General features: G+C 36.3%; 1 protein-coding gene across 1 annotated transcript in view; it reads left to right on the top strand.

Moving 5' to 3' along the window:
• Positions 1 to 15,172, top strand: part of LOC129223995 (adenylate cyclase type 2-like) — a 92,815-nt gene that overhangs the window by 57,838 nt on the left and 19,805 nt on the right. Inside the window, exons 16-17 of the mRNA XM_054858388.1 lie at positions 7,882 to 7,968; positions 8,113 to 8,273. Coding sequence (XP_054714363.1) covers positions 7,882 to 7,968; positions 8,113 to 8,273 — 248 coding nt within the window. The remainder of the gene's footprint in view (positions 1 to 7,881; positions 7,969 to 8,112; positions 8,274 to 15,172) is intronic.

The raw sequence follows: 15,172 nt of genomic DNA, 5'->3' as shown, positions 1-15,172 counted from the left end.
TCTGAGGTCAGCTCGTATTTTTTCACAGCTATGCGATTCTGATTGGTTCAAATTTTACTCGCGTAAGACTTGCACTAGTCAGATTCGTTTGAAAACATGTTTTTTTTAAAACTTCATTTAAAAGTAGTTTCCAGAAATCGCTACAAACTACTATTTTTTGTATCGAACTAGAATTACTCGCTGCTCTACTTTTTTTTTAAAGTAATGCACTTCACTACAAACTACTAAAAAATATATCTACTACAGTAGCTTCGCTACTTGTAGCCCGCTACTTCCAACAATTGCCCCCGATAATTAATTTCAATAGAAAATTGGCGTGAATAGGGTTGAAATAAAAAATGCAAGGGTTGTCATTTCACTTTTTCGCCAACTCAATGCAGTTATTGCTGCAACTTAAATCTTTTAGGCCTAAATAATCACATAAAGAAAATATACTAGTAGAAGGGGTTTTTTTTCATATCGCCAAAATGTTGCTAAACTCCAGTATATGGCACACGTCCTTTCTTCCTTCTCTACCTATTTTGAGGAATGGATTGGTTTTCTCAAATGATTGACAAGGGTCATTTGTTCGCGGTCGAACTATACTTGCTACATCGTGACAGTAAAAAAAAAAGTCACGTGAGGTGTTCGATCATTTTTATAAAACAGAAAGCAAAACCTTTTCATCACTCAAGTTCAATGTGTGTACCGTTTAGGGACATGAGAGGAACTTGAGTAACGTTTAGATGCGATTTATTAAACAGAAAGCAATGCATTTCATTACTATAGCTTGAACCACATGCGAACGGTACACGGTACTCAAGTTCATTCATGTCTCTAAACGATACACACATTGAACTCTTGAACGCTAGTAATGAAAGGTATTGCTTTCTGTTATGAAATGTAATAAAATGCTTAAACATTCTCACTTGAAGTTTGTTTTTCTTACAATGACAGCTTTAATTCCTTCGCGCATTGCGCGCTTGGCCTGACCTGAACTTTCTCATGAATACGCGTGGTAGTTAACGTGTTAATTTTTGAAGGTCAGTGTGCAGGGGCGCACCGATGAGAGATCACTGGAGGTCGCTGTGACCTTCCAAAAATTTCCTTATACGGCAAATTTTGTCTGACGATTCGGCAAAATTATCATCATTCGAAAAGATCTGGAGTTCCATTCGGAAAATTCAAAATTTCCGCCCTCTCAAAAATTTAAGTTCACCGCTCTAAATCTAAACCATCAAGAGGACATCAAGTTAAAACCTTTATTTTATATTAGTCGAGAACTATTTAACCACATAATTTTTCTTTATTAGTTTTAGAGGCATCAACAAAGTCTATTATATTAAAACTCGACAATATATATCTAACGATGTCACTCGAACTCCGCGAGAATAGAAGCAATTTAATGTTCAAACCAGGTATCAAGCAATTCAAAATTTTATGAGGCTCATTGATATTCTGCTCTCATTTTATTTACGACTATAACTAGCGGAAATATTAAGTGCTACTTAACTAATACTAGTGGTACCCGCACGGCTTTGCCCGTAGTAGAAAATTAAAAGGTCATTTGGTTCGCCTGTATATTTACAAATAGTGGATGATGAATTTCTCGCCAATGTGCTATGCTTGCTCATGTTACGGTTCCACGTTATAACTTGGTAATTTACTCGTCCATCTTATGATAATTTTGCTCGGTAAAATGTTCTTAAAATTGGAATAGAAAAAGAGTAAAATCGAATTTTCGAAAAAACGCTTCGAGATGCACACCCCCATGCTACAAACTAGTTCTGTGCCAAAATTTCATGAAAATTGGCCGAACGGTCTAGACGCTATTCGCGTCACAGAGATCCAGACAGACAGAGATCTGTACAGATATCCAGACAGAGAAACTTTCAGCTTTATTATTAGTAATAATAATAAAGATAAAAGTGTTTAAAAAAAGAGTAGTCCTCGTAATGTTATAACTATCATGTTTATGGAATTTTTCTTAAATACTGTTTGGTAAAATATATTTTTTCTTCTACGCTTTTCCGCTGCTGAGAACTATCAATTTTTACAATCCGAGATTGATAAATTTGTGGCTTTATATACTGATTTTTAAGTTTCTCCAATTCAAGGGTATGCCAGGGTGGGGTTGCTACTGATTTCTTTCTCCGTTTTCAACAAGTTTCTAAAAACAAAAATCAATTTGGAATGTACTGTGTGGAACTGAACATATAAAGTTCAATTAAAGTTAGGAGCATTAAAGAACAGAGCTCTAGCTAGTCTTACAGTAGCTTCATCTACAAAGTATTACTAATAACATAGTTCCGTAAACAAAGGGTTAATAACAAGCAGCTATTGAACTCCCTTCCGCTGCTGAGTTACTATACCCTTTTTTAATTAAAATTTCAATAAATATAGTTCCACCCTTTCGGACTTGGCTTATAACGGAACGAATACCGCTTCAGTTGAAACCTTTACTCCAAATTTAGCTGTGCTTCAGTTGTTTAAAATCATTCACTCAGTCATATCTTGAAGTTCGAGTTTTGCATGATGCATTTAACTAGCACGCAAATTTTCTTCTTTATGTATCTGTGCATAGTAGTATTCCAGTCTTAACAAAAATAAAGCTTTTTTTTTTTTTTTTTCGAAAGTGAAAAGTCGTTTCCGCTTTTCACTCGTTATGGTATTTTACATAAACGATGGGTTACACCACATTAACGCCTTAAATAAATGTTTGCATCTAATTACCCATAAGGAAGATGATGGCTTAAATAAACCTTCCTGTAATTTCAAGAACAAACACGATGTTAATAAGTTAAATGGACTACGTGTGATTCTTGTCTTATGCAATGAAACTGTCATGTACGCGTCAATGAAGTTTTTTCAAAAACGTTCACTGCGCATATAACAATTCAATGTAATATTTTTTACCTAAATATGTTGCTTGAAACAAAAAGAAGTAAGAAACCAAAAACATGATCTTTTACACTAATTTATTGTTACATTAGGGTTGAGAAAGAATGATTACACTTTTTTTTTCAATTAGAAAATTATTGTTAAGTTTCCTTTTTTTTCTTCTTTAACTTGCATTTGGGGTTATCGCCAGTGCCGGATGCAAGGGGAGGGTCATGGGGGTCATGGCTCTCCCTTCTAAACCGTCGAAAACAGTATTCGTGCACATTGTGTTCAAACAATTGATGTATAAAATGTGAACGATTATAGTTACAAATCATTAATTATATTTTAAAGTAAATATTTAAACACCTATTTCGTTTCATTGCTTATGAACATAATTTGCTACGTTTATCCCAATTAAGTGCCTTATTACCGGCCGATTTGGTGTTTTTTTATTGTCCTCCAAGTAGCTTCAGAAATTTTTCGTACCCAAAACCGTTCATGAAGGGGGGAGGGTCATTCTTCAGTATGACCCTCCCCCCTAAAACTGGTTTTCTGTATCCGCCCTTGGTTATCGTAAACAGCATTCGATTTTCACGATTTCGATGTAAAACTATTAGAGGAGAAAAAAACTTTAGAAACTACATTTTCGTAGTCCTTTAATTTTAACGTGAATTCTTTCGAAACTTTTGTGTTTGCATGTGGTGTGTGTGTGCGCGCGCGCTCGTCTCTTTGACGACTAATTTCGACACTCTCCAGAGGTCGGATGTATGTAAAAAAAGGAATAAAGGTACCCCGTGTTCGAACTTGCTGTTATATTACACGGCTGCGGAGTCGGAGTCATTCTGATTTTGATGTTAAGCAGTTGGAGCCGGGAGTCGAAGGTTTAAAATTCCATGAGTCGGAGTCCGTGTTTTCTCTCCAAGTCCTTAACTTTGACAGTGCGTTTTGGAGTCGGACAGATTTTGGGTTACAGAGTCTGTGTCGGAGTCGAAGTTGAAGGTTCTAAAATTCTCGGAATCGGAGTTGAAACGGATCATTTTAATTCCAACTCCGCAGCCCTGAAATATTGGGCGACTTTACCCTATTACCGTCTGCACGTAAAAAATTAATTGTCAAACCAATTTAGTTATGTTTACGAAAGAAAAATTATTCCTTCCTAAGACCAACAGACACAAAATTTTATTCCCTTACGTATACAAAGGTTTGAGATCAAAACCTCGCCGGACTAAACTTTGCCAAACCATAACTTCGCGTGGGATATAACTTCAGGTATTCATAACTTTACAAGTGCAAAACTTCTCTGATCCACAACTTTGCTATCTTAACACTTCGCAGGCAAGTGAAAACGTATGTGTGTGTGTGTGTGTGTTATAAAGGAGGAGGGGGAAGGGTATTTAGCTGTGCTAAGCACTAAAGTCGTATCTGTACTTTTCATGAAAATTAAGTACGGTCACCAGGTGGTTTTTAATCTCATATTTTACCTAATTACAATGTTTTATGTTCGAAAAGCAGTTGGAAATATTTTTTGAATTCTGAAGAAGTTGCTTCTTAATCAAATACATGGAGGCGCAAAACTATAAACGGCAATTACTCATTTTGAACTCATCTGCAGGTACGAATTATTTTTCTCTCGGCACGGCAGTATTGCTCGATTATTTCCAGAACCACATTAAACACACACTAGACAAATAACTAATTAATGAATTACTTGATAAGAAAATAATTCTTTAATGAATTTGAGTATATCGAGTTAATTCAATAATAAATTTAAATAAATTTAATTAAAATTGAATCGAAATTAATTGATTACTTTTCCATAAACGATAGAACAATAGAGATGTACTCGTATAATGGTTGTATAATAAAAATTTAAATGATTTATGGCTAACTAATTGAACAATTTTTGATGATTAAACAATTTTGATATTTTAAATGTCCAAAAAAATTTTAATCCTATTTTAAACTCTCTTTAATTTCCTAATTACATTAAATTGTTAAACATCAAGAGCGAGCATGATCTTTGACATTCATGCTACCACATTTAAAGCTCCCAAACCACTCGAAAACTTGTGAACGGCTCATAGCATCGTTCTTGTAAACTTGTTGAAGTAGTTGGTCTATATTATGGTACTATTCCGTTACCGACTTTTCAAGGAGGAAGCAAAATTTCAAGCTTACAGTTTGTTCTTTCAAATCTGCCATAATGAGTTCGCAGGCGGAAAGCAACAACACCTGAGAAAACCAACACTACGATCAGACGTTATCAACTAAACTGACGCCACTTGCACAGCTTGTTTGTGAAGGTTGCTACTTGAGCCGTCTAGCTGGAGAACACTCTACTACATCTAGGATTGGCATCGCACCATTAGTCCGGTTTCTTTTGGGTCCCCCCTCGTACTGATCCAGATACTGATCAGGGTTTAAAAGATGATTAAACAAGAGGAGGGAAAAGCCTTTATGAGCAATCTTTTGGCGTTGTTTTGGAAGGGTTGTATTTCTCTTTCATACCAGTAAAAAAGGAAAAGAAAAAAAAAAGAAACGTGTGCCACTATCACTGCTATCCTTTCCATAAAATGGTATTTTTTTTTTCTTTGAGCTTTTTGTGTTCCCCAACAAATTAACCAGATACTCGAGCAGGGAAATTTCAACCAATAAAGTGATTTTTGGCAGCCCGCTCTGTATCTCTGTAGTCGAAGAACTGAATATAATTTGCTACTATTGCGATTTAGCTCAAATACCGTTGCCATCAGCGCCATTAAGCAAAAGAAAAATTTAAAGAATATAAATGTATATTTCACAGGAAATAAATCTTTCTGAAGTAAGTTTTATTTTTTAAAATAATTATTCGTTTCTGATTTCTTGGGTTGTATTCATGAGGTTGAATAATATTATAATTATTATCCATGTACATCCAGAAGGTCCAGCGGACATAAGATCCAGCGGACATATGGTCCGGCTTACATATGTTCCACGGATAGAAGGTCCGAATTTTGTGCAGTTAGGACATGAGGTCAAGTTGTCGTCTGAACAGGCTGGGCATAAGGTCCGGATTTTGAAGTTAGACCATTGCCTGCAACTAATTTTGTCAAATATTAAATTGATTTAACATTAATTTAGTGATTGAAAAGACAATTTCTTTCAAAATGTGTGACAATAGCGTATTAAGTAATTATTATTTACGACGTTTTAAATAATTATTCATTTTTGGGAGTTCAGTTTTTTGACATTCTGCATTCCGGACTTGGATCACGCGCAGGGATCCCCCCCCCCCCCCCCGCTCTTCCACAGGGCTGAGTATAATATTTGTTTTCAAAAATATTCCATGTAATTAAAAAGAAAAAATGGACGCTCCTCGGGAAAATGAAGTAATTTTAATAGGAAAAAAAATAGAATGTTGTGAAAATCTTAATTTCTTTTTAAAATTAATTTTTTCGATAGTAAGATTATTGCTGAGGTAATCACGTATCACACCTCATATTTCTTTCATCCCCATCTCTCCTTTTCTTTTTCCTAGACGGTTCAAAAATAAGAAAATCCTTTAAATGCTACGATTTGGAAGTCTCCTCCCTCAGCCAAAACCATTGAAGGACATCTCAAATATCGTTTCAAAGGCTTCAATTTTGCTATATTTCCAGGGGAAGAACTATTAAACACATCGCCTTCTAACAACATGGAAAATTGTTTAAGACTGCCTTTTTGGAACTACAGTTTTGAAAATTTGCAGATTCCCTAACGTTACCAAATTTAGTGCACAGTCGCGTTTTTAGGACTTCCATTTCGGAAATCTTCCGGACAAAGGCCTCGAGCTTCAAACCCCTCCGTTTCTAATATCATCCAAATCGTCAAAAAATGTATTTTTAGAAACGACTATTTGTTGAGATGCATAGCACGCAGTCCTCTTTTAATAGAGTGAGAAAATGCTCCTGTATGAAATATGAAAATATGAAAATGAAAAAAGTATAATTTCAAAAAAAAAAAAAATAAGGTGAGACCTTTAAACCCTCACCCTAGTCCCTGAATATCGCTTAAAAACTTCGCTTTTTAGGACTTCTATTTCGAAAATTCTTTTTTTTTTTTTGGGGGGGGGGGGGGAGTCCCCCATCCAGTAATCATTAAAGTTTGTCGGTAACTGCGTTTTGGAACTTCAATGTCAAAAAAAATATTATAATTTAATAATTAAAATATTTTTTGGTTGTGCCACTGTCGGGTAGTGTAGCAAGCTGTGGCCGTACTTAGGACCGATAAATTGATGAATAGGTGAAGCGTTTCGTATTAAAAGACATAATTACCAAAAGGAAGATCAATAGCTATATTTGTAATGCAAAAATGAAAACATGCAATGTTTGAACTTTTTTTTTTCTTTTTTTTTTTGAGCAATCACGATTGCTAATTGTTTTCACTTGACCATCCTTGATGTTTGGTTCCTTTTTCAACCCCACCATCCTCTGCAGGTGCGACTCCTCCCGGTAGCCGCTTCTCCTGGTCGGTGGTGTCCATGTCCTTCCCACAGGCACGCTCATACATTCACACACATACACACACGCCAACGTGCATACACACAGGTCTACGCACACACACAAGTCTACACATATACATGCACAACTGTACACACGTAACCAATCAAGAGGAGGGACAGGAGCCGTTTCTATAGAAACGAGAGATTAGAGTAGTAACCAGTCAGGGTCCTGTCACAACTCGTGATTGCGAAAAACATAATTTGAATTCAAAATTTCAGAATTCAAATTAATTATAAACCTAAACAGTTTTTTTTTTCTATTGTTTACCGTGGGAGGGACGGCACTTTGTTGATTTGTCCGGGACGGCAAAACTGCTAGAGCCGGCCCTGATTTTGACCGCACGAAGTTTTGTTCACGAGAAGTTTGGTCCGTGAAGTTTTGTCCGGCGAAGTTTTGACCCATTACCATATACAAAGTATACAATGTTTCTGTACTACATTTTGGTTCATGGCAAAGCTTTTATATTAATTTTGATTTCATTCTTTTTTCTTTCATCTTACAGGACGATTGCGATGGAAGGCAGGGAATCATTGAATATTCAAACAAAACTTTTCATCCACAAGATGGCATTGCTTGCAGACAACCATGGGTATGTATGTTACCCTAGTTTTGTTAGTACACTTATTTATGTTTTTATGTATGAAACAACTTTCATTTTTGATGCTAGTGTTATCCTTTTAAGTGCAATGCGTTTTTTTTTTTTTTTTTTCTTTTCATGTTGTATTTCGTATAGTACTTCACCTGGTGTGCCATCCTGTCCATGGTTTCAGTGTCAGTTTTTCTGCGCATCCATTTCCTAATGAAGCTCTTAATTAATGGCAGTCTTGTGACAGCTTTTTCCTGCATCATTCATTCAAAATCTGACCTGTATCAAAAGTCTTATCTCCAAGACTGGTAAGAAACAAATCATATTATCCTCTTTTTATATTTCGAACTAATTCTAATTCTGAATCAGAGAGAGGAAAACAATCCAGCAGGGGCATTCCATGCGTTTAACTCCTTATTTATTGATTTTTTAAAAATATCCCTGTTCGCGTTGGTTTTGTATTCCTATCTCATTTCTTTGTCTCTTTTTGACTCCGTATACGTTCGTCTTTTTTTTTTTTTTTTGAGCAATCACAGTTGCTTATTGTTCTCACTTGACCATCCTTGATGTTGTGGTTCCTATTTCAGCTTGGACCAGGGGCGTCCTCTGCTTCACCACCGCCCACCGGCGCGGCTCCTCTGGTCCTGAGCGCTGTCCCCCGTAATCCACTTCTCTTGGGTAGCGGCGTCCATCTCCTACACACCCATGCTCATGCGCATACACACTCGCGCACGCCTTTACACACATACACACGCCTACGTGTACACACGAAAGCCTACACACACTCAACTATACAAATGTAGCCTCCCAGAAGGATGGATATGTTTGGGGGGGGGGGGGGGGGTGCGCCGTTTCTAGAAACAATAACTCTAATGAGTTGTGTCTTGTTGCAACTCGTGATTGCGTAAAACATAATTTGAATTCAAAGTTTCAGAGTTCAAATTAGAGTTGATTGGGGGAAGTGGGTCACAGGTTTTTTTTTTTTTTTTTGGACGTGTATCCTTGTCTTATTTCTTTGAATCCTTTTGAATTAGTATCCCTGCCTCATTTCTGTGTCTTTTGGTTTTATGTCCCTGTCTTATTTCTGTGTCTTCTTTTGGCATTGTATCCTTCTCCCTGTCTCATTTCTGTGTCTCTTTTTGGCTTTGTAATATTTGTTTCATTTCTTTGTCTTTTTTTTTTTTTTTTTGCATTGTATTCCTGTCTCCTTTCTTTGTGTCATTTCGGTTTTGAATCTCCATCTTGTTTCTTCCTCTCCTTTTTGACTTCGATCTCCGGGTCTCAAATCTTTGTCTCCAGCTAGGTTCCAACAAGAAATCTGTTTGTGCAGCCGTTTAACAATAGAATGAACTGAGAAACGATGGAGCTCTAAGTCGTGATAGGTTTAAAAACTGAGAAACTGGTGGGATTTAAAAGTCTCATCGATAAATAACTGAATGAAGGACTAATTTACAAAACAAAAAGCAGCATCTTTCTACTTTAAAATGTCGGCAAATAACTTGAGCTCACGTACCTCGTCTTTGACACCACTCAGAAGCTTTAAGGAAAGTTTGGGTTCTGTATTGAGACACTCTTTAAGTGCAGTAAAATATTGTGTTCTCTTTTTTTTTAGATTCTTATTTGGAGACACGAATTGAGACATTTTTAAGCTCGTATATTTTTAACCCTATTTCTGTCGTGCGTAATGATGTCCTTTGTCAAAATAATTAATTTACTTTTGAGGTCAGTTGAGTGACGGGGGGAAGGTGTTCATTGATCTTCTGATCAATAAAACCCAGAATGTAACTTCAGTGTACATTCTCGGCTAAATTTTCATTCTTCAACACGAACGTAATTGAACGATCGTTTCATGTAACAATTAACAAAAAATTTTACTAACCCCCTTCATGCATTTTCTTCCCTTCAAAAAAACCTTCTGCACGCAAACCTGTCCTTAAAAAGGAGTTTCAACCTCAGTTAAATTTATATACCATTTAATAGTCATTTTCGATGAAACATCAAGAAAAATTTCTTTCTCTCGCTTTTATGAAATTTCTTTTTCAACCGGAAGACTGCGTTTTCTTTTCTCAAACTGTTGCTAAATATTACAACTATCGTTTTCTTACAGTTATATAGCTTGCAATTAAACTAAGTATTCAATAAAATCTTTAAAAGTTTTGGGTTAATTAAAGGCTATATTTTGTCTGATCTGGGGAAATGTTATGTATAAAACTTTATTCGCACTCGATGTTTAGGAATTTGAAGTTTATTTGTGATTCCTAAGGAAAATTCCAAGCTTCTAAAACGTTGATCCAATAATCAAGGTAAAGCTCCTAATGTTAAAGCGTAATATACACTACTAGCTGCGTTGCCCGGCTTTGCCCGGTCTATTTTGAAAACAAAAATTGTGTCAAGTGACGTATATTCAACAATCAGGCATAAATAAAAGAAAAAAAATCATCATGCAAAATTTCCCCTCCAAACAATGACGACCGATATTAAAATACTTTTAAGAAATTAAAATAAAATGAGAAAGATGGATTTAAAAAGCGTAACCATGGAAACACAAAATAAAATAAGTTTCAGAATTGAAAATGAGAAAGATGGAAATAATGGATTCAAAAAGCGTTACCGTTGAAACGCAAAATAAAATGGTTAAAAACTTGAATAGAGAACAGATTTTTGAACTTCATTTAATTCTCTTGTAACTATTTTTCTAATGGAGATAGAGGGTTAAACTTCCGACCATAGGTCGAGTTAGATCTGGTGTAAAAAAGGTAGCTCTTTTCAGTGGTGTCAAACAGTGGCGGATTGATTGAAAAAATCGGCCCTGGCATTAGGAGATGTAGCGGCCCCATAGCTCTTATAGATATTAAATTTTATCTAACGATTGGGATATCACTTAAATATGAGGAAATTATGCTTAGCAGTTAAATATGTTTTATTTAAAAAAATTTAACAGATAGGAACACTTCTGCGCCTTAATGGTGAACAAATCGATACAATATTAGCTAAAGCTTTTTTTGGGTGAAAATTGTGATTGTAATTGTCCATTTAAATATTTTTATAATGCCCGGAACTTGATTGAATATTTCCGTAATGAAAACACTGCTTGGCTAGTATGTCCTTTTCTGCAGTCATAACAAGTAACTTAATCGCCCTGTTATATGAAACTGATCTAGCGATATTCATTCGTGAAAGACTAGGGTCGTCTTAGAACGTGATGGGTCCCTCGATACAAACATACATTTTACTGGGCCCTGTCATAAATATTCCCTTTTTTATACTGCCATACCCTGACGACCCCTAGACTCGATGCGAGGTCAAAAACCTGGTGGGAGGGGTCGGGTATACGAGTTTGGCAGCCCCTTATTATTTTTTTCAAACGCATGTATCAATACAAAGAGAGAGAGAGAGGACTTAGCTTTATGGCTTCTGGGAGTCATTGAAGTATGTATTAGCAATATAAACTTAATGGAAAGATTAACACTGAGTCTGAAATAGGGGGTCCGGGGGGGGGGGAGGCTCTCCCACGGAAAATTTTCGAAATTGTAGTCCTAAAACTCAATTTTAGACAATATTTGGTGATGTTGGGGAGCGTAGGTTCAGGGTTTCTCCTACTGCAATTTTTCGGAAGTGGAAATCCAAAAACAGAATTTTAAATTATCTTCGATTATATGGTATGAAGAGCGGTTCCGGGGGCTCTCCTCTGATATTTTTTAAAAAAATATTAGCTCTGAAAACGCCGTTTAAGAAGATCTTTGGTGATTTTAAGTCGAGATAGATTCCGAGGCCATCCACCAGAAAATTTTCAAATTGAAGTCGTAAAAGCCTTTTTTCGGTAAAGACTAGGGCACCGGCAGTTACTCGAAAGTTAAGTTGCAAAAACGAAATTTTTGCTGATCTTCAGTGATGTTAGGAAAAAGAGTTTTCAGGAGGCTTACCCCGGAAAATTTTCGAGCCATCTTTGGGAATGTTAAAAAAATGGGAGAGGTTCGAGTACTTTCTTCCATCAAATTTTCGAAACTGGAATTCCATGTTATGGCGGGAGTGGGTTCGACTGTTCTCTTATGAAGTTATTCAAAATTGAAGCCAAAAATTTAAATTTTCCACGATCTTCGATGATATTAGGAGGGGGGGGGGAGGTTCTGGGGACCGCCGAAATTCTTTCGACATTGTTTTTATCAACTTATTTTCTTTTTAAACTGAGGGGACCGAAACCGTGAGTTTGTACAGGGTATAGAATACTTTATGGCTCGTCAAAAAAGTTTGAAACTCACATTTTGGCATCCTTTGGCCTTTGATTTGATAATCTTAATAATGTAGAGTCTTTCTTGCTCCTCAATGGTATTTTAAAATTGCATTTTTTTAAATAATTTTACGGAAAAAATATTTTGTCACTTTAATTCTAATTGCTATAAACAGGGTCGCCGAGAGCAAAAGCGGATCCGGGAAAAAAATGACATAGGTCACTTTTTTCACAAGCCCCCTTCTACACCTTTCACAAGTAGGGTATATTACCCTCTGCGCGAGTTCAATTCCGAGCCGGCACCTATTCTCCAACTAAGCTGACATGACCTCACGTCGGCCGTTGTTGTAAATTGCATTTTATAGCAATTGTGAATTGTCATTTATAAATAAAAGCGTCAAAGAGACCAAAAGTATTTAGCTTTATATAGCCGCTAAGGTTTCCCTGTTTTTTTTTTTTTTAATTTATTCATTTATTTTTTATTATACCACTAAAAATATATTGGCAGCCCCAGGGCCCGACTAGTTAAAAGTGAGGCCCTAGGTCCACATTAATTTAGAGGTCCCCTAAAGACTATGCAGTGTTTGATTAACATTTTTAATGCACGAATACGCTTTTGGAGACCTCTTTGTCTAAACACACAACTATGTATAAATCACTTATGTGCATTTATGAATCCCCTTTGGGCCCCCTCATAATCGTAACCAAGTAAATTCGTTACTGGCAGAATGATTAAAAATTCCACTTTAAAGAAGTTTTTTTCCAATTAATAAGTCATAATTTTTTATTTTTTTAAAAATACGTGTATTTTTCATATCGTTGCAATGCTATGCAGAAATGTGGGGTCCCTTAGGAACATGGGGCCCCAGGCCTAGGCCTAGTCAGCCTGTGTGGTTATCAGGCCCTAGGCAGCCCCCCATTTCAGAAATCCCCCCCCCCCCGCTTCTTGGTGATGGCCCTGCCCCCTCTATCCGCAAGCTTTTGCCCATGCGTAAAGAGGAGCTGAGGCTGTGTTTTGGGAATTTGCGCTATTCTAAACACATGCGTGCAAAATTTACATTTTGCTGTTAGTAGACATGCCCGAAAGACTTCGCTGTTAGTTGATCGGCCTGAAGCATGACCGGCCCATCGGGCAAATGCCCGGTTGCCCGCCGGCTGTATCCGCCACTGGTGTCAAAAAGAAAACTGTAGGACAATTCCTTCACTTTATATTGATAAATTTAGTGAAGAAAGTAGTGTCTAAATTTCAGCTAAGCCTAAACAAATTCGAGCTAAAAACGTAAGTAACTCCCGCCGCAATTAAGTTAGAGCGTTGGAACAAATTGCGTAGAACGCGGAAAATTCTACCCTTTCTAACTATATATAATATTACTATTTGCGAGTAATTTTTCACCTCCATATTCGGGAATTTATGTGAAAATTGGGCCTAAACTGGAATATAAAAAAAAACTATTCATCGAATTTTTTCAAACTGGTCTGCAAACCTTCTCAGGACTTAAAGGAACAAATTGTGAAAATTTCAGCCAAATCGGCCGGGTAGTTCTCGAGTTTTGCGAGTTCAAACAAACAGACGCTTTTTGGACACTTCATTTTATACTATGTAGAGATAAATTTAGTGAAGAAAGTAGTGCCTAAATTTCAGCTAAGCCTAAACAAATTCGAACTAAAAACGTAAATAACTCCCGCCGCAATTAAGTTAGGGAGTTGGAACAAATTGCGTAGAACGCGGAAAATTCTTCCCTTTCTAACGATATATAATATTACTATTTGCGAGTAATTTTTCACCTCCATATTAGGGAATTTATGTGAAAATTGGGCCTAAACTGGAATAAAAAAAGAACTATTCATCGAATTGTTTTCGAACTGGTCTGCAAACCTTCTCAGGGCTTAAAGTAACAAATTGTGAAAATTTCAGCAAAATCGGCCGGGTAGTTCTCGAGTTTTGCGAGTTCAAACAAACAGACGCTTTTTGGACACTTCATTTTATACTATGTAGAGATTTGGACAAACCTAATTTGCCAGCATTGCGAAGGCTACGCCGATCCTAACCACAGCATTACGATGCTGACAGGTTGGATTTACTCCATCTACGCTAGTGTTCTTGACAAAGGTGTGTAACACACGCACCTTATGTACAGGTGCAAGGAAAGTGGTGCAAAGGTTTGTGATTTCGACGTTTAGCTTTTTGAAGTTCCTATGTTTCTTAAACATCGTTGTATGGCTCTAAAAAAAAAAAAAAAAGCTTGTGTAGTAGTGTCATATTTCTTTCATCTTCAGTCAAAAAAATAACCATTTTCCAAAACATGCAGGCACAGATATGATATTTTCCGAAACAGCTATTTTTAATCCAAAATTTACCAGAATGTTTTAAGAGTTTATTTACCACTCAGAAGCGAGAAAAACTGCCAATAAGTTATAACCCCTTTTTACTTACGCGTACAAATACTTGAAAATGCGTCAAAAATGACAAAACATGCACTGTTAAGAAATAAATCCATAAATCCTGAACTTTTACCGCAAAATCCTATTTTACTGTAAAATTTTACGGTAGAACAAACAAGAGAGAAATTTCGTTTTATGTGAGCACCAGATTCGATCTGGGGATCGAATTCGCATTCGCAGGCCTTCGTATTCGCAGGCTGCATCGCTGACCACCATACAAGCTGGGACGAATCAAGTAAGGGAAATACTGTTTTTTTTTTTTTTTTTTTGTTTATCACTGTAAGTCACGTGGTGTATCGATTGGCACTGCAATCATTTTTTTTCGGTACAATTTTCTGAAATTTTTTTTCTGTACTAAGCACTCCATTTTACGGTAATATTTACCACAAAAGTTTCCTAAATTTTAAACAATGTACATTAATCTTATTTTCCTAGTTCACAGTTGTCAAACACCATGAGCATTAACAAAGCTACTTGAAAACGGAATGGACGAATCACTGCCTGTTCGATTTTTTAAAAGTTCTCTAAGCCTTTTTC

The sequence above is a fragment of the Uloborus diversus genome, chromosome 6 (assembly GCF_026930045.1).
Source record: "Uloborus diversus isolate 005 chromosome 6, Udiv.v.3.1, whole genome shotgun sequence".
Lineage (NCBI taxonomy): Eukaryota > Metazoa > Arthropoda > Arachnida > Araneae > Uloboridae > Uloborus > Uloborus diversus.
Note: the sequence above shows the minus strand (reverse complement) of the source record. Positions and strands in the feature narration are given on the sequence as shown.